Below are 19,544 nucleotides of genomic sequence, written 5' to 3'. Positions count from 1 at the left end.
TGAAAACCAAATACATGTATAGAACAATATGACACATGCAGCTCAGGGAATAATCAAAGCAACCAAAGGCCATCTTTTGGTTCAGACCGAAAACACCTATTTGCATTCTGGCATTCTCTTTTTGCTTCTTTACCGGAAACCAAAACCAGGGTTCCAAGTAGCAGTTCTCAAACTTGACTGGGCATTCGTATTCCCTACGGGGTTAGTTACAACAGGCTGCAGAGCCTTGCTCCCAGGGAATCCGGGTGGGGCCGGGAACATGCATTTATAACAGGTTTTAGGGGATGCTGATACTGCTGATCCAGGGACCAAAGAGAACTGCTGGTGTCAAGTATTTGCTTGTCATTAATAAAGTGTTACTGATCAAGTTTGATCTCTAAGTTAACAGTTAAAAACAATTTTAAACATTGCACTAAACATTCCAAAGCATTCAAAGGGCCTGAGAAACATCCTCTGATCTCCTAAGCCAGTGGTCGGCAAACTGCGGCTCACGAGCCACATGCGGCTCTTTCGCCCCTTGAGTGTGGCTCTTCCACAAAATACCGACTTCTGCACATGGGCCACGAAGTTTCAATCGCACTGTATGTGCGCGCCCACACGTGGTATTTTGTGGAAGAGCCACACTCAAGGGGCCAAAGAGCCGCATGTGGCTCGTGAGCCGCAGTTTGCCGACCACTGTCCTAAGCGAACAGTTGGCTGTCAACTCCCTGCATTCGCTGTCAAATGTTCTTTTTCTGTTTCCTGGGAGTGATTAAGTCCATGATGATCTTGGAGACCATTCTAGCTACCCTCGTGGTTTCACCCGAGGGGCCCTCTCAGGTGCAGTGACAGCTCCGGACACCAGCGCCCCGTACTTACCCTTGATGTGGAGGGCTCCAGAGTTATACTTTGGCTTAATTCCTGAGACTCTAGTGAGGTAGAATTGGAAGGGGTTTCCTTTATCCAGCATGTCCCAAATGTCCTGGCCTTCCCCGGACATTTCGTACTCGTCTTCGTCCTCTGTGAGCGTGGGGCGGGCAGGAGGGCCATGACTTCCAGCCCTTGGGGCAGCACTTTGTGTGGGAGGGGAGACGTCTTTCTCCTCTTTGAGGGCCACTTTCTCAGGCGCCGTCAGCTGCGTCTCTGGTGGCAGCTCATCGTCACTGCTGGAGAGACACCAGCCCAGGTCTTCCTGGGAACCACTCTTCTGCTTCTTGGGAGGTGAAACTTCTGAAACCCCATCTGTGCTGCTGAATTTCAGGGGTGACATCTTCCTCCTGTGGGCGGCTTTCCGAGCCTCGGAACAGGTGTACCTTGGCTCACAGGCTGCTTCCTGCCCAGCATGGAGGAGAGAGGTGGACGGCTTGTCCGGTTTGGGCTTCTCCTCCTCACTTTCATCACTACTGGATATCGTCCATCTCCCATAATCACCTTCCTGAGACATGATACTTCTTCTGGAAATGAAAGGTGGAAATATCGTTATTTCCCATTCCCCGGGCCACTGGCAAACTACCTCTACTGCGCTTGAACTCCCTGTCCTGTGAGTGCCTGGAACACATACAGCACACTGACACCTACCAGACGCTGAGCCAGGTAACCAACATCATCATGGACTTAATCACTCCCAGGAAAAAGAAAAAGAGCATTTGACAACAAATGCAGAGTTGACAGCAAACTGAACAGCTTTGCCGGTGTTCTCAGGCACATTACCAGGACCGGCTATGGAATTTGGCAAAGAAAGTGACAGCAAAAATCCTGATCACCCTCTATCCTCTCCCTTAGTCTTTCAATCTAGACCTCGTTCTTAGATGGGGGTTGAGCCAAAGCCCAAAACAAAACAAAAATGTTCATTGTTGACCCTGAAGCTTCCAACTGGTCGCTGGGATTAAGGCCAATTTAAGGAATTTCAGGAGTAATTCTGAGCATGCTCAAATTTTTCACAGTCAAATTGGAACTTACACAGCTATTCCTCACTGAAGCATGGAGCCCAAAGGACTTTAGTGATTATTTCTTACTTCCCCAAAGATAAGCTACTTACCATAATCTTAAAGCCTTCAATGATCAGACCGTCAAACATCAGAGGGAAGGTAGGGGAGGGTGAGGGTAAGGGGTAGAGATCAACCAAAGGACTTGTATGCATGCATATAAGCCTAACCAATGGACACAGACACCAGGGGGGTGAGGGCATGAGTGGAGGTGTGGGGGGTAATGGGGAGATAAGGAGACATATGTAATAACTTAATCAATAAAGAAAAAAAAAAAGACAGTGTCAAATGATCTATTCTGTCTATACATTATCTAGAAGTACTTCCATGAGGACTCAGCTAACTTCATAATTATCTTACTGGCCTGGCCCTAAATCGAACTGCTAAAACCTGCAGAGAAAGAACTTGTACTGAAGCAAAACACTTTTACTTTGTGAACCACACTGGGTAATTTCTACTTTCTTTATCTGACAAGAGGAAAACTGATGCCAAGGAGGATGAAAATCTAAAGACATTCTCCCACCAAGTGCCAACTTGAAATGTTAGAGCTTTTATATTAAGGATTTAAACAATTTGTGGACGCAAATGAGTACTCCTCTTAAAGCTGCTAGCTCTTCCTCTCCCTCTCCACACTACACCCAGCTGGGGGAACTTCTTTAATGCTTCCAGCTGCTTCTCTTTATGGATCCTGCAGGGGTCCTCAAACTACGGCCCTCGGGCCACATGCAAATACAAATATTGTATTTGTTCCCGTTTTGTTTTTTTACTTCAAAATAAGATATGTGCAGTGTGCATAGGAATTTGTTCATAGTTGTTTTTTAAACTATAGTCCGGCCCTCCAACGGTCTGAGGGACAGTGAACTGGCCCCCTGTTTAAAAAGTTTGAGGACCCCTGCTGCAGATCATCAGGAGGGCCTGGGAGTGAGGCTCCTCAACTGAGGCCGGGTGTGGCCAGCAGTGGACAGGCATGAGCCATGATTTCAAATCCAGTCATTGCCAAGTGGTCAAGGTGCACTCATACAGGTTCCTTAACTGCTGAACCTGTTTCCTCCTCTGTAAAAGGGGTACCATACCTACCTCCCAGAGTTCATTCATTCCACAAATACTTACTGAACAGCTGCTATGTGCCAAGCACTGGGAATTAAAGGTTAACCACATACAAACGGGTTCTGCCCTCGGAGGACTTATATTTCAGGGGGAAAGAAACAGACCAACACAAAAATAAACAAACAAAAAAACACCCCAAGGTATCTTTACAGGCATTCCTTACGTCTTACAGGCGTGAGACAGAATCAGGGCTGCCCTTTCTCTGGAACACTCTGAATAAGCAATATTTAAGTGAGACCTGAGGGATGAGAGGAACCCGCCGGGGTCGGGTGAAGCAGTATTCCAAGGAAAGGAAACCCAACCTGCAAAGGCCAGGAGGCGGGAACGAGGCTGTAATCAATGCAAGAGCAGAGGGAAGCACCTGGGCAAGGAATACAATGGCCCAGGATGAAGGAGCAAGGCGTGTTCAAGACACCGGATTTTATTCTAAGAACAAAGGGGCGCCACTGGGTGGGTTTTAATAAGCAGGAGAGCTCCTTGGTCCAACTGACCCCTTAAAAAGTATTCCGTTCCTTGCAAGTCTGGGTGGAGAATGGTTTGGAGGGAGACGGAAGTCGAAGTGAAGGGGCTGCCGCATGGAAGCGGGATGCAGACTGATGCAGGCGGTGGGGATGGAGCGAGGGGATTCGGGGTACGTTTGGGAAGTAATGACAGCTGCTGACTTTTCTGCGCTTACCTCGGGCCAGGCACAATCCGCAGCGCCTCACCAGGGACTAACTCATTTCCCTTTCACACGTCTACGCCGAGTACCACGACAGGTCCCATTTGTGGAAAAACTGAGCCCAGAAAGGGTTACGTGCCTGGCGGCGGGGGAACGCGCGCGCCACGTGCCCAGCTGTCACTCCTAACAGCCGAGACCACCCACGCACTCCGTGGAGCAGGGGGACAAGAACCCGCGCAGGGGGCGCCCTCACGGCCCCTCTCCCGCAGGACTCGGGTCGCAGCGCCTGCCGCTCGCGCCCAAGAGGTACAGTTACTGGAGGAAGTCGAGGCCCTGCAGGGGCCCTACCTCGTGTCTTTACGGGATGCTCGGCTTCCAGCCCCGCCGCGCACTCACGTCTTCCCGAGATCCGGACGGAGCAGGATCGCAGGTCCAGCGCCGGCAGCGTCCAGAGGTTTCCGAGCCCGCGGCCACCCGTTCGCGCCCCGCCACGGCCGCCGGCGCCTGCGCGCAGTTCAAACTCTACGGGACCAGCGCGCACCTCGCGGCTGCGGCTCAGCCCCTTCCACTTCCGGGACGCCCACCGCTGGGTCCTAAAGACCGCCGTGTCGACAGGGGCTGCCTGGAGTCTCCCAGGAGGTGGCGAGGGAGACCTGGCTGCTAGGTCTTCGCTCACCTCCTGGCCACTCTTCTCAAACAAAAACAAAAACAAAAAATCGGAGGGAGAAAAAGAATTGTTACCTCCCTCTATCTTAATGAGCAAAACGCATCCTATTTAGAAGGATTCTTACGGACAACCTCAGACTCCCAGGGCAGGAGGCTGGTGGTGGTGGTGGTGGATGGATGTTTAAAGGCAGAGAGAGGACCAGCTGAGGTTCGAGGCAGCTGAGGGCTGAGACCTGTCCCCCGGGAGAAGCGGGCTTGCCTGGGGCGCACATTGTAAAACCTGTTGTGAAATAAAAAGTTAAATGAGCTCCCCTCGGACTGGGACTCGAATGACTGTTTCTTAGCTGAAACTCGGGCTAGAATGCCGGGCTTCTCTCTCTCTCTCTCTCTCTCTCTCTCGTTTTTAATCTTTCTGATTTGCCAGAAGAAAAGGATCTAAGATAAACGCCTTTGCAAAACGCAACCCTCTCCATATTCCGTGTCTTTAATAAGGATGTTTGCTCTGGAATTTGGGCTCAGTGCTGTTTATGCTACTTATTCTCGCAGTTTTTTTCATATCAAGCTCCTCCGCCTGGGGATTGAATGAAGTGACTTGCGTAAATGTGCTCAGGGTTCACTCGGTTCGTCTGCTTTGCGCCAGGCATCGTGCTGGGTGCTGGGTGCTAGGGGTACCGAGAGGACACCACTGACCCAGGCGGGCTCGACCCCAGTGACTTGCTGATGTGCACGCGAATCCTGGCCTTGGTTCTTTTTGTTCCGTTCCTATTATGCTTTGTTCACACTCTTTTGTGTCTCGTGATAGTTAGCACAATGCTGTAGATCAAAATTACCAACAGTACAATTTATTGCGAGGTGTGGGGGCCGAGAATGAGAAGAATCATTGAAGCAGCACCCGGGTGAGCTAGCTCCCCAGCGGCGCGCGTGGAGTTAAGGGGGCCAGACTGGGCGGGGCCTAGCGCTGGGGGGCGGGCCTGGGAGCCTCTCCGCCATAGGCTGCTCCGGGGAAACGTTATAAACAAAGCGTTTGGCCAATAGAACTGCGGGCCGGGCCGTCCAATGGGAGAAGACATTAGAGGTGCCCGGCCACTTTCAGCTTCCAGATCCGCAGTGTGCGCGGCGGGTGGTCTGCAGCTCGTCGGGGTCTGGCTGCTGAGGTCGCTGCTTTGACGGTCGCGATGTTTTTCTCCGACGCCGGGGCCCGGCCACGCACGTGGGAAGCCAGCCCGTCGGAACACAAGAAATGGGTGGAAGTAGGTGTCTCGGATTTTAACTTGATTCGGAACTCCCACTTGGGTCTGACCGAGCCGCGGTGCAAAGAGACATTGTTAATGACTGAGCCTAAGGCTGCAGGGCTCGGCCTACAGTCCTGGGTTCTGGCTGCTTGTCCGTCCTTTTTCGTCTCCGCTACACAGTCCATTAAGTCATCTGCATCTCTCCTCCCGCCTTTCAAAGCAAGCCCCTTTGACTCACCTTCCTGATTCTAGGACCGAATGCTGGGTTGAAATTATCCTAGGAGTCTAAAGGAATTAACTTGTGTCAGTTTAGCGATTAAGTCGTTGGAACTCTGGAGGGGCATATTTTAGCCCAATCATGAAGATTTCTGGAGAATTAAAAGTAGGATAATGAAACTCCATTTCCGAGCCTACTGGTGGGCCGAGTTTTAGATTTTGGACGTTCAAATGTAATATAAGCTGGTAATAAAAAGAATAGAACAAACGGCTTCGGTCTGAACTAAAGATATTTAATGTTCTTTAGGTATTCAAAGCATGTGATGAAGATAACAAAGGCTATCTAAGCAGAGAGGACTTCAAAGTTGCGGTTGTAATGCTGTTTGGGTACAAGCCCTCCAAGGTACAGCTTTCTTTATTTGGGGATGGGGCTGACAATAGAACGATCCTACTGGTGAATGGATCCTGATGGTTAAGTGCAGAGGGCTTGCCTACGATGTTTATAAAATTAATTGCTGCCTTATAAGCAGTTTCAGAGATGTGCCCAGTGCTGAATTTTACTTTTTTCTTCAGAACCCAATTCAGGGATGAATTAGGAAGCTATCTCACCACCAGACTGCTAATTATTATAATAAATATGAGCTGCTAGAAAGGTGTGAAGAGGGAAGGCTGGGAGGGGTGGTGTTGGTAATAGGAATTCACAGAGGAAGTGACATGCAGGTTGGTTTTGAAATTTAAAAAATATTTTTGTTTGTTTATATTATAAAAGTAATACATGGCCCCGGCCGGCATGGTTCAGTGGTTAAGCTTTGACCTATGAACCAGGGGGTGACGGTTGGATTCCCGGTCAGTGCACATGCCTGGCTTGCAGGCTCAATTTCCACTGTGGAGCGAGCATGCAGGAGGCAGCCGATCAATGATTCTATCTCATCATTAATGTTTTTCTCTCTCACTCTCCCTCTTGGAAATCAATTTTAAAAAAAATAATACATGAACAACTAAAAAATTAAAATAGTGCAGAACAATGTAAAGATGAATGTAAAATCCCTCCCTCCTATGGAGGAAAAAGAGACCACATGCTAACCTGACAAGCTCAGGTAAGGCCTGGTCTTGCAAACCCAAAGACCTAGCCGTGGTCGGCAAACTGCGGCTCGAGAGCCACACGCGGCTCTTTGGCCCCTTCAGTGTGACTCTTCCACAAAATACCACGTGCGGGCGCACTCGTACAGTGTGATTGAAACTTCGTGGCCCATGCGCAGAAGTTGGTATTTTGCTGAGCTGCAGTTTGCCGACCACTGCTCGTACAGTGTGATTGAAACATGGTCTGAAATTAAAACTTCAAGTAAGTATTTTGCTGAGCTGCAGTTTGCCGACCACTGATCCTAACGTAACCACAAAGGATGGTCTGAAATTAAAACCTCAAGTAAAAGCAGTTTAGAGTAGGTACTCACTTCCTACGCCTGACAAAGGTCAGTCTTTACCTTGACTGAGCCTATTTCTTTTTGCATCTAAAATAACATACCTGTGAAATGTCAGGGTAACTTGTAACTTCCCTTTTTCCGGACCCCTCAGGCCACAACCAAAGGCATGAGGGCTCCTGGACACAGACCACAAATCCCTTCATTGTTATTGAGTTCATTGTTGACTGTTAACTATCCTACACCCACCTAAGTAAAAGAAGTAAGTGCCTGTAATTTTACTTGTTATTCAATCCCAGAGGTTTCCCCTCATCCTTTGATTATAATATAAAACAAGGTTAATAACTGTCATTCTCCAGAGCATTATCCCAATACGTTGAGATTCTGCTTCACAGCAATTGTCAACAGTTTGGCTCAAATAAACTCACAAAAATTGTTTGCAGGTTTGAATGTTTTGTGTGTGTGTGTGTGTGTGTTTACATTATGTGTGTGTGTTTACATTAACACTCCCTACTAGAGGGTCCCACTCTTAGGGGTTACCATTATTAAGTTTCTTGTGTATCATTCCAAGATTTTCTATGCCGGACCAACATATACATGCATAGCATTCTTTGAAAACATAACATGCTTTTTTGTCTTATCAATAGTTGAACATAAACGCACACACCATCACCACATTTTTAAAAAAAGTTGCATAGTATTTTCATTAGCCAGTTTCCTGTTTTTGGTCATTTAGATTCTTTCCCTTGTTTTTCGTTCCTACAAACATTGCTGCTCTGAGCATCCTTTTATATCTATATCTGTGCTTGTGGATGCACATCTGTGGGATAAATTCCCAGAAGTACAATTCCTAGGTGCATTTGAAATTCTGTTGGATATTAGTCTCCAGGAAAGGTTGCATTAATTCACGAATAATAAGGGTTGAGCTGAATTTCAATGAATCTCCTACTCTAGCAGGGCAAGTTTCCTATCCTCCCCCACACCAATCTTTTTTTTTTAATTTAAAAATATATATATATTTTTTATTGATTTCATAGAAGAAGGGAGACAAGAGAGAGAGAGAGAGAGAGAGAGAGAGAGAGAGAGAGAGAGAGAAACATCAGTGATGAGAGAGAATCATTGATCAGCTGCCTCCTGCACCCCACCCCCCACTGGGGATCAAGCCTGCAACCCGGGCATGTGCCCTGATTGGGAATTGAGCCATGACCTCCTGGTTCATAGGTCGACACTCAACCATTGAGTCACATCAGCTGGGTTCCCACCCCCATCTTTGTGCTGCTCCCCTTACCTATTGCATCACATTCTAGAAATGCATTCTTGTTAAGCTGCTGAACTGGAATTAATCAGAGACAAGACCTTGTCCAGGATTAACACATTTAACTGCAGTCATCAAGCAGAGGGGCACTCAGGACTCTGCCTGAACTGCTCTCCGTCATAGCCTTGTGAGACCAAACAGTTTAGCAATCTCTGACCCACTGTTGCTCATGAGTGGCACTACCTGTCAGATTGCAAGCTCAGTGAGGCCAGGGACCATGTGACGTCCACTTCTCCATCCTTCGTTATGCTTAAATGCATCACAACCTCACAGCAAACATGGTGTGTTGACACAAATAGGTCCCCTGAATAGCGCAGATGGGTTCATAGTGGTTCAGCTACCAGGGGATGTTAGTTACAGAGCTCAGAGAAGTAAGGCTGGCTCCCAGAAATTGCAGCTCTCCTGTTTACCTGCAAGCATTTCAGCTGGAATTTTAACGCCGGTCAGCTAAGCAGACTCAGCCTTTGAAGCATTGTATTTAATCTGGTTCAGCTGGAAAGAAATCAGGTCTCCTGCCTTTATCACCCTGTGTCTACTTAGTTGGTTTTAATTTTAGAACCTCAGTGGGGAACTTAATGTTAGTGATGTGGTAACTTATGTATGTACACTCCATGACATTTAACAGACATTAGCTTTTATTTTCGTACTTGATTGAGGTTTTGGATTTTGTTGTTGATGTTGTTAATCCTCACTGGAGACTAAATCCTCACTGGAGACTATTTTCCATTGATTTTTTTTTTAAGAGAGAGATTTCAGAGAGGAAGGGAGAGAGAGAGAGAGAGATAGAAACATCAATGATGAGAAAGAATCATCAATAGGCTGCCTCCTTCAAACCCGCTATTGGGGATCGAGTCTGCAAGCTGGGCATGTGCCCCGACTGGGAATTGAACTGTGACCTCCTGGTTTATAGGTCGATGTTCAATCTTGAGCCACTCTGGCCTAGCTATACTGTATTTTAATATTTAGTGAAAGCAGTCCCTAAACTTCATATACAGTGTGTTCTCAAATATGTTTAAAATGCATAGACAAAAAGGTTAGACCAAAATGTCAATGGTTTTCATTGGATGACTGAATTTAAAAAAATTTTTCTTCATAATTTTTTATATTTTTAAATTTTCAATATGTTACTTTTACAATTAGGGGGAAAATTAAAAATAAATCCATTGTAACAATTTCTGTATTTGTGTAAAATGGAAAAGTTACTTATTAGGTCATGCTACCTGTGTGACAGCCAGGTTGATGTCACATGCTGAAACTGTTTTTGGTCAATGGAGTAAAGTTTTGGGGTCATTAGAGTCTGCAGCACATTAGATTAAGGGTCCTCAAACTACGGCCCGCGGGCCACATGCAAATACAAATATTGTATTTGTTCCCGTTTTGTTTTTTTTACTTCAAAATAAGATATGTGCAGTGTGCATAGGAATTTGTTCATAGTGTTTTTTTAAACTATAGTCCGGCCCTCCAATGGTCTGAGGGACAGTGAACTAGCCCCCTGTTTAAAAAGTTTGAGGACCCCTGGATTAGAGTCTGGTAAAGGAAAGATACTGATGAAAGAGTAAAGTGACTGTTATCGCTGTCCTGTGACATTACTTGTCTGCAGGGCTCAACACAGTTGGCTTCTCATAAAATACATCCTGTCCCGCCACCCTAGGGATGAGGAACTTGCACTGTGAAAACATTCAATGAAATGATGCGCCCTATTATTCTTTCTTCTTTTCTAGATAGAAGCCGATGCTGTGATGTCTTCAGTAAATCCAAACACTTCCGGTAATTAATAAAGTTAATATTAATTTTTTTAGTACTCTTAGACATTCATGAAACTAAAACTAAGAGCAGATATGGAGACTATAAAGCATTGTGTTTAAGCACATCTTTGTTTTGTTCGGTTTCAAAGAAGTTTTGGTTCTTTTAATTGTGATTAATTCATGTGTTCATAAGAATATGTTTACCGTAGGAAACTTTGAAACCATTGAAAAGCCTAAAGAAAAAAATGTGGCTCATCATTTCAACATCCAGTGGATGACCTGGGTTTTGTGATGGGGGCGGCTCCAGCGGCACTTACTGAAGAGTGGGGGAGAAGATTTAGGGTTTGGGGAGACCAAGAGTTCAATTTTGAGAAGATGCAAGCCATGAGGTCAAGACAGGTGGGCTGTATGAATATGGAATTCAGAGCAAAGCTGTGGGCTGAACAAATACATTTGGGGTCATCAGCACGGAGGTGGTTTGGCAGCCATGGGAACGGATGAGACCACCTCGGGAGACACAGGGGCTGAGACCCTTAGGAGCTAGAAGCATCACAAGTCAGGCAGAGGATGAGGAAATGGAAGAGTCTGGAGGGGCAGAGGGGCAGGGTGAAATCAAGAGTGTTTGCTCCAAAGCCAAGAGAAGTGGGTATTTCAAGGAAGAGGGTGTGGCCAACCCTATCAGATGCAGTGGGCGAGTCAAGGAGCATAAGGACCCAGGAGGATCCCTCTGTTGGCAGCCTGGGTGGTTGGTGACTAGTAAGAGCAGTTTAAGTGATGGCAGAGGCCAGGCTGGGGAGTGAGAAAGTGTGCGAGGGTGAGAGTGTGAGTAGCTAAGTCTTTCAGTAGGTCCAGCGTGGCTGTGGATCAAGAGCGATATTTCCCTTTTTTTTTTTTTAGAACATGAAGATGTTTCTAAGCTTAGCAGAATGATCTAGAGAAGAGGGAAAAGGAAGATGAGAGAGAAAGGGAGTCGAATACTTATTGTTTGAGGACATAGGGACCAGTGCATGCTGGATTGGCTTTTTAAAAATTACTTTTTTAAGGAAATACAGGCAGTCCTCTGGTTACGGCGGACTCGATGTGTGTTGTTTCGTGGTTACGTCGCCATCTCCCATTTACAGTATTTATATAAAAAAAAGTTCCATCATTTTGACATATGTACATATGTGCTTTGTTTTTTATTATTTGTTTACCACAAGTAAAGGTCAGGAATTATCTGTCTTTTAAGTTTTTTTTACTGTTTCACTTCATTACTGCTGTGTGTGTGCTCCATGTGAGTGACATAGGTGCTTATGTAGGTGGGTTCCGACTTACGGCGAAAATCATCGCGCTACCTCACGCCAGTGCCGTAGGAGCGGGTCTCCGACGTAACCCGAGGACCTACTGTAATGTAAAGTAGCACAGAGAATAGCTATATACCCTTTATCCAGATCCACTTAATGTTAATATTTTACCCCATTTGCCTTCTCATTTGCACTTTCTACCCTCTCTTGCTGCACTGTCCATAACTACACTTAACGTCATCATAAATTTATATTGATACTATATTTTTATCATATTTCTCATCTGTATTCCATTGTCACTTTATTATTTTTATTTTTGCCTTTAAAAAATTAAAAAAAATTGATTTCAGAGAGGAAGAGAGAAGGAGAGGGAGAGAGAGATAGAAATATTAATGATGAGAGAGAATCATTGACTGCTGCCTCCTGCACACCCCCTACCAGGGATCAAGCCCACAAACTGGACATGTGCCATGACCAGGAATCAAATTGGCAACCTTTGAGTGCACAGGATGATGCTCAACCAATTGCGCCAATAACTTCTTGGTGAAGGCTTCCCTACATTTTTTTCCTTGGCTTTCTATGTCAATATTCTGTCATCTGGTCATTTCCCACTTTTTTTTTTTTTTTTTTTGGCATTGCTAAGGTTTTTCTTCTTTAGGAATCCCCTGATAGCCAGTGAGCGATTCTGTCTGTCTGGATGAAAGTCTCCTGCACTCATTGTATGTATATAGCCTTTCTCTATCTGTGGCTTTTCTGATGCAGCAGGTTTGACTGTTTCTGAAGGCCCTTTCACATCCATGTTCTCACAGATTTTCTTTCTTATGGATAATCCCTGAGTCCGAATTCTTTCCTTCACCACTTCCTTGATGTATAGAGAGGTGTTATTCTGGAAGAAAGATTTCCCATGTTCTCTAAGGTGTTGTGAGTTCTGATGTAGAGTAAAGGTTGACTTCTAGCAGAACTTTTCCCATATTCAGTATCACAGTCCCTCCCACTCTCCAATATGTATGAACTCATGTTTAGTAAGATATGACTTCATTAAAAGGGGTTTTCACATGTGTTAACATTCATATGGGTCTCTCCTGTGTGAGTAATTTTATATACAATGAAGAAGTCAATTCTGGCAGAAGGTTTTCCCACCTTCTTCCCTGATGTAAAGTGAGGACTGATTTGTGGGAAAAGGAAAGTGAGGACTGATTTGTGGGAAAAGGATGCTCCAAGTATCCATCATTAGTCTTCCCCCTCATTCCCCCCATGTTTTCTTTCTTTCTTTCTTTCTTTCTTTCTTTCTTTCTTTCTTTCTTTCTTTCTTTCTTTCTTTCTGATGTTTGAGAGATTTGGCTTGTGGCTGAAGATATGTTCATGAAATTTACAAAAATATTCTCTCCTTTATGAGTTCTCTAATTATTGAATTTTTACTTCTTGTAGAAATATTTCTCACATTTGTTGCAGGGATAGAGCTTCCTTTTGCTATGAATTCTGATATTCATGTGGTCTGTCCCATGCCTGGGTTCTCTCAGATATATTGAAGGCTGCTTTATTATGGAATATTTTCTCAAATTCATTATGGCCTAAGGATTGCTTCAGAACTGGGATTTTTTTTATACTGAAAGCAGTCTTCCCTCTGAAGGCTTTCTGACTTGGATGATGTACGTTCCCGCTCCCGCCCCTGCTCCCACGTGCATTCCCTTGCATTTCATATCCAGGATATTACATCTGCTCTCACACCCACTTCTCAATCATCTCATTAGGATGCTTCCCTTCACAGCATCTTTTCCTAATAATTTTAAAATATATTTCAAAGGGTTACAATGTAAATTAGTCATCTGAGAAACTCGGGAAGATGAGAGATGAGACTAAAATGTAGATGCGTGCTAACTTGCTCCGAAATTACCATGAAGGACTCTCCTTAGTCTATAAGCTGCCAGTCTTCCCCCTTCCTCTTCTGGTCTTGATATCAATGTCCCATTACCTTTCTCAAAGCACCACTTTCTTCATGATGTAAGGGAATAGACTTGCATGGGGGTGCTAACTCTCTAACTAGCTTCAATTCACGTTCACTGGAAAGCGGAGACTCAGGACCACAAACATCGAAGAGAAAGAGTGAAACAGCCATCCCAGCAGGAAATCACTGCTGAACTCTGATCACTGCGAACATTTCTTTCTATCAATTTCAGGCCCCCAGCTCCCTCTTTTCTCCCTCTCAATGACGTAAGTCATATTTATGTTCTTTTTCTTGCAGAAAGAGTGTTTATGCACAAATTTAATGTTTTATTTTTTCCCCCAAATATATCATTTCTCTCAATATTTTGATCTTGAAGAAGAACTGAAAAGTTGGCCTTGGCTTTCTGGGAGCAATTTTTCCAGGTAATCAACTTTCCAGAGTTGTCTGGGTCGCTGTGACGTGGGGATTCTCCCGCCAGCAACAGCTTTTCTTACATCCCGACAGGGTTGGGCCGCGTCTACACATGCCACCTCCAGGATTCTCTGTGTAGTGCCCAGTTGCTGCCCAGCCTTCCTGGGTGAGGTCCAGACCCACATCCTGGACTGACCCTGAGTCGGCAGAGACCTGACGATGCACACACTTCACACACAACCTAAACCTGGGTGCCCAGATCCAGCTCCCCAAGAGCTTCTGGTCTCTCTATAAGTTGGTCGTTTCTATAGAGGTTCCTTGTGAAAATCAAGAGTGGAAGGTTAAGTTAAAGCTATTAGAAATGAGTAGAGTGTCTCAAGGAAAGTCACTCTGGAAGAATCTGAGGGCAGCCAGAATGGGGAGCAAAAAGCTGCTAATACCATTTTTAATGCTTTTAACATCCAAGCAAGCGAATGTCAGCAAAAGCTGTTTAAGTACCAGGAGCTAGGGATTAAATTAGTGGGGGAGAAAAATCAAGGCACTTGTTTAAGGAAACTGCAGATTGCGTTGGGGTTGGATCCCATATTCACTATTGCTGCCTCTTTTATAGTATTTTATTTCATTACAACCCTTGTTCTCTAAGTACAGAGGATTAAAAAAAGTTTGCAACTGGAAGAAACCTAAAGATCTGTCATTGTTAAAATGAGGAAACTGGGCTCCAGAGAGAAATAATAAAATATCTTAATCCTGACATTTGATGGTTCTTTATTTGTTTACAAATACTTTTACATGTGTTTATTATTATTATAAAGTAGAGGTCCAGTGCAGGAATTCGTGCACCAGTGGGGTCCCTCAGCCTGGCCTGCTGGATCGGGCTAAAACCGGCTCTCCAACATCCCCTGAGGGGTCCTGGATTGTGAGAGGGCTCAGGCCAGGCCGAGGGACCCCACTAGTGCACGATGGGGGCTGGGGAGGGACACATGAGGTTGGCCAGCCAGGGAGGGGCTGCGGGAAGGCTCCAGGGCATGCCTGGCCCGTCTCGCTCAGTCCCTATCAGCTGGACCCCAGCAGCAAGCTAACCTACTGATCGGAGCATCTGCCCCCTGGTAGTCCATGCATGTCATAGCGACTGGTTGACCAGTTGACTGTCTGCCCCCTAGTGGTCAGTGCATGTCATAGCAAGGGGTTGAGCGGCCTTAGCATATCATTAGCATATTATGCTTTGATTTGTTGAACAGCAGACTGGACGACCAGACACTTAGCATATTAGGCTTTTATTATATAGGACAGTGATGGCGAACCTATGACACACGTGTCAGAGGTGACACGCGAACTCATTTTTTTGGTTGATTTTTCTTTGTTAAATGGCATTTAAATATATAAAATAAATATCAAAAATATAAGTCTTTGTTTTACTATGGTTGCAAATATCAAAAAATTTCTATATGTGACATGGCACCAGAGTTAAGTTAGGGTTTTTCAAAATGCTGACACGCCGAGCTCAAAAGGTTCGCCATCACTGACATAGGATATTATACCACCAATTGCTAATGCCTACCACTGTGATGGGCACTATTCATGGATTGTTAAATTTGGGGCAACTGTATGCTATGGGAATTACCCTATTTTATAAGTTTAAACCCCCCTGAAGCTTAGAAAGGTTGAGTAATTTGCCCAGGGTGGCCCAGCTGGCTAGTAGCTCGCAGACCAGTGGTCTCACCTCCAAGCTTACCCTCTCAACCAGTCAGCCACCCGTTCCCTTCCTTTTAAGAGTGCCGTGAGTCATTATTAGTCATTGTGGCAGAGTTGAGGCCGGTGTTCATTCCCTTAGAAACTTAATGAGTTGAAGTCAGGAGTGGTCAGAATGCACAAGGCAGGTTCTGTGTAGTTGGTAGATGTTGATGTCTGATTTGGTTCTGAGCTACCCAATGCACAGAGCAAATAGGGAATCACAACCAAGTGTAGTGGTCCACACAATAGAAACTCTTCTCTAAAGGGACATTGTTTTCCATGATGTGGGAGATTTCTCCTGTGATGTCTCATGATGGACAGACTGATGAGTGGAGTCCACAAAATGGTTCGATAAATAAATTAGTGAATTTCGTATGCCAGTTTCTTAAAATTTCTTCAGTGTAGTAGGCCAGGGGTCTAATATCAGACATGCCTGGGAAGTTCCATGAAGGACAAAGAGCATGTATGATCTCAGATGACTTGACTTTATTGTGGGATACATTGTAGAGCATCCTATATAATAAAGAGGTAATATGCAAATTGACCATCACCCCAACACACAAGATGGCCGCCCCCATGTGGTCAAAGATGGCTGCCACAAGATGGTCAGCAGGGGAGAGCAGTTGTGGGCAATCAGGCCAGCAGGGGAGGGCAGTTGGAAGGGACCAGGCCTGCAAGGGAGGGCAGTTAGGGGTGACCGGGCCAGCAGAGGAGGGTAGTTGGGGGGGGACCAGGCCTGCAGGGGAGGGCAGTTGAGGGTGAACATGCCGGCAGGGGAGGGCAGTTAGGGGCAATTGGGCCAGCAGGGGAGCAGTTAGGCATTGATCAGGCTGGCAGGGGAGTGGTTAGGGGGTGATCAGGCTGGCAGGCAGAAGCAGTTAGGGGCAATCAGGCAGGCAGGCAAGCAGTTGGGAGGCAGCAGTCCTGGATTGTGAGAGGGATGCAGTCGGACATCCTTCAAGGGGTCCCAGATTGGAGAGGGTGCAGGCTGGGCTGAGGGACACACCCCCTCCCCCATGCACAAATTTCGTGCACCGGGCCTCTAGTTTTGTATGAATAGCAACAGCTGAGAACCACATGAACATAGCCCCACAGAATCCTCCCACAGCTGTCTGTGTGTTATCCCAGATCCATATAAAGTATGCCGTAAGGGAAAAGGCAGAACAAAGTACACCAGAATTTTGTTTTATCTGGGTGATTAGATTGAGGTTTTTGTTTTTTTCCCCTTTCTGTTTACTTACATTATTACCCTTTTAGAGCAATGAACTTATTTTGCTTTCATGCTTAAAAAAGAAAAAGCTTTCTAGGAACTTTTAACCTTTAACTTTGAATGATGGCAAAATCAAAGAGATTGATTTATCATAAAGGTGATTATGGACTGTTTGATTTGGTCATGCTATCCGCTGTCAGTTCGATTGGAAGGTAGTTTGTGGGTGCTGAGGTTAATGGCCAGTTGGCTTGTGTGCTTTTATTTATTACTATCCTGCCTGATTTGTTTTGAACCAGACAGTTGACTATTAAGTATATTCTTGGTCTAAATTTAAATTTCCATTTTCTAGTCTTTTAAGTTCTATGTGAACATCAAAGGCCATGCTATATCCAGTCTAACTAGGTTTTGTTTGTTTGACTTAAGATGTCAAGTGACTTCTTCGTTCTTTTCTATAATCAGGAAACTGCATATGCATTAAGGTTTCCTTTTCTTGAAACTATAATCCTAGGACCATTTTGTGGTATCGCCAGATATTCATCCCTAAATTAGTTTATTTATTCACCCATTTAGAGGATGTTAAGTTTCATTGTTGGGGTAGAAAAAAAATTTAGGAGACACAGACATTGACCTAAAGACATTTAAAAAAGATAAAATACAGGGTAGGGAGGATGAGAGAACTATGGTCACTTTTTTCATAGCCAGGTGTCACATGAATACTGTAGACAAGAAGGTCTCTAAGGATATAGAGGAAGGCCACACTCCCTGCACAGGTGTGGCAGGAGCCGGATGTGGAAGGATGGGTGGGATTGGAAAGGTGAAGAAGCAAAGAAGAGAACATAGTAAGTGAATGAATGCAGTGCCCACACCAGCTGGGAGCTTGACCGCCAGCTCCTGGCGCTCTCTCTGTACCTGCCTGCACCAGAGTGGATGTGGAACTCGGCATGAATTTAGACGTATCCCACACACTCCACTCCTGTAAAAGTCACGTAGACTTTGCGGAGGCATTTTGTTAATGGTACAGAGGAAGGGGCTTTGTCCCTCACTCTCCACAGCTGGCAATGGCAAAGGCCAGGGTAGCTTTGCTCCTCTGTGGGCGTTCTTTCTGCCAACCTCCCCTGCGGAGTTTCTCAGAGGGCCTCTTCCTCCATGGTGTTCAACTTAGTGGCTGAAATTTCTTCTCCCAGATCCCTGTCCCTCATTTTACAATACCTCACTTCTCTGCCCCCCATCAGATCTGCATACCCAGAACTATCAGCTGTCATCTATATATATAAAAGCCTAATATGCAAAGTGTCCCCTCAGGAGTTCGACTGACCAGGAGTTTGATCGCTCGCTATGACATGCGCTGATCACCAGGGGCGGCGTGGAGCAAAGGGAGTCCCTGGCCGGCAGCCAGCAGGTGCTAGGGACCCTACCCGTGCACGAATTTCGTGCACTGAGCCTCTAGTACTGTTAATAATGAGTCCTACCGGAAACATTGGAATCCACCCCCTTGGAATATTTTTACCTCCTGCACCAGCAAGGAGTAAGCTGCCCTGATGGAAGTTGAGAGTTGGGAAAGGGTTAAGGACCAGTTTTCCTAGAAGGAATCATGAAGCCTCAAATTCCAGAAAAGGTATCAGGACTTTGCACTATCAACACCAAGGAACCTTTGAAGGCTTATGGGCAGGAGATGCACATAATAAAGAAGGTAATGAGTCCTGTCCGCATTTGATTGAAATAAAGTTTTATTGGTTCAGGTTTCTCTAGTCTACTATAACCTGTTTTACTCTTTCTTGTCAATTTCCTCCCCAAGATATAGTAAAACTTGATTTCTTCCATTAAGGACGATTCTTTTCTCTTTATTCCCTTACTCTTTCTTATACAAGAAGCTGAAATATTAGTTCTCTGAATTTTTTTGCCCATCTTACTGTGACAATATGTCATGCATGCCACTTTCACCTTCTGTCCTTACTATATTTTTATGTGCACACATTTTATCCTTTTTTTTTCACCTTGTGGCCTCCAGAAGTCATAATCTGAATTTTATTTCTCAAACTAGAGAAGGCTTGCATTATACCTTTTAAAAGGTAAGCCTTTTAAACCCTCATTTTCAGGCATTTTCAATCCCTAGAAAAATTAATATGTGGCATAATGAACGCAAACCCTCCCTTTTCTACTAAATCTAGGGTCAGACTTAAAGTCTTAAGCAATTTGGCATTTTTATTGTTTTCTCCTTCACTCCCCAGGTTTACTGCAGTTTCTAATTTAAGCTCCTGTGATGGCCAAACCTAGACCAGTGCTTCATTTTCCACAGGGTTTCTCTGTGTGCATGGACCCTGAAGCTTACACCCATGAACCACAAAAAATATCTATACATAATGAAACTTTCAAGGAAAATATTTGTATATTTTTATTGGACTTTTTGAATATATCCACCTTGTAATGAAATATGATTACCCTCCTAGGAAATTGCTTAGAAGCAAAAAAAAGAAAAAGAAAAAAAAAAGATAGCATTTCCTAGTTTGTCTCTTTATATGACACTAGAGGCCTGGTGCATGAAATTCGTGCACTCCGGGGGATGGGGTCACCCTCAGCCCAGCCTGCACCCTCTCGCAGTCTGGGAGCCCTTGGGGGATGTCTGACTGATGGCTTAGGCCT

At 45.1% G+C, this 19,544-nt stretch overlaps 2 protein-coding genes across 8 annotated transcripts in view; one reads left to right on the top strand and one right to left on the bottom strand.

The window, feature by feature from the left end:
• The window catches only part of TDP1 (tyrosyl-DNA phosphodiesterase 1), a 53,184-nt gene extending 48,963 nt beyond the window's left edge, over window positions 1-4,221 (bottom strand). For 4 of the 7 annotated variants that reach the window (XR_002832358.1, XR_002832356.1, XR_002832357.1 and 1 more), the window contains exons 1-2: window positions 4,081-4,221; window positions 859-1,433 (exon numbers count right to left, since the gene is read on the bottom strand). Coding sequence is in view for 4 of the 7 variants with exons in the window: in XM_014467061.2 (XP_014322547.1) it covers window positions 859-1,423 (565 nt within the window). In the remaining 3 variants the exon portion in view is untranslated. The remainder of the gene's footprint in view (window positions 1-858; window positions 1,434-4,080) is intronic. The other 3 variants (XM_023765115.1, XM_023765116.1, XM_023765117.1) reach the window with 3 other exon arrangements.
• A 1,242-nt stretch (window positions 4,222-5,463) lies between these two features.
• The window catches only part of EFCAB11 (EF-hand calcium binding domain 11), a 124,908-nt gene continuing 110,827 nt past the window's right edge, over window positions 5,464-19,544 (top strand). Inside the window, exons 1-3 of the mRNA XM_006101673.3 lie at window positions 5,464-5,648; window positions 6,154-6,249; window positions 10,301-10,346. Coding sequence (XP_006101735.1) covers window positions 5,574-5,648; window positions 6,154-6,249; window positions 10,301-10,346 — 217 coding nt within the window. The 5' untranslated portion in view covers window positions 5,464-5,573. The remainder of the gene's footprint in view (window positions 5,649-6,153; window positions 6,250-10,300; window positions 10,347-19,544) is intronic.

The sequence above is a fragment of the Myotis lucifugus genome, unplaced genomic scaffold (genome assembly GCF_000147115.1).
Source record: "Myotis lucifugus unplaced genomic scaffold, Myoluc2.0 scaffold_377, whole genome shotgun sequence".
NCBI lineage: Eukaryota > Metazoa > Chordata > Mammalia > Chiroptera > Vespertilionidae > Myotis > Myotis lucifugus.
Note: the sequence above shows the minus strand (reverse complement) of the source record. Positions and strands in the feature narration are given on the sequence as shown.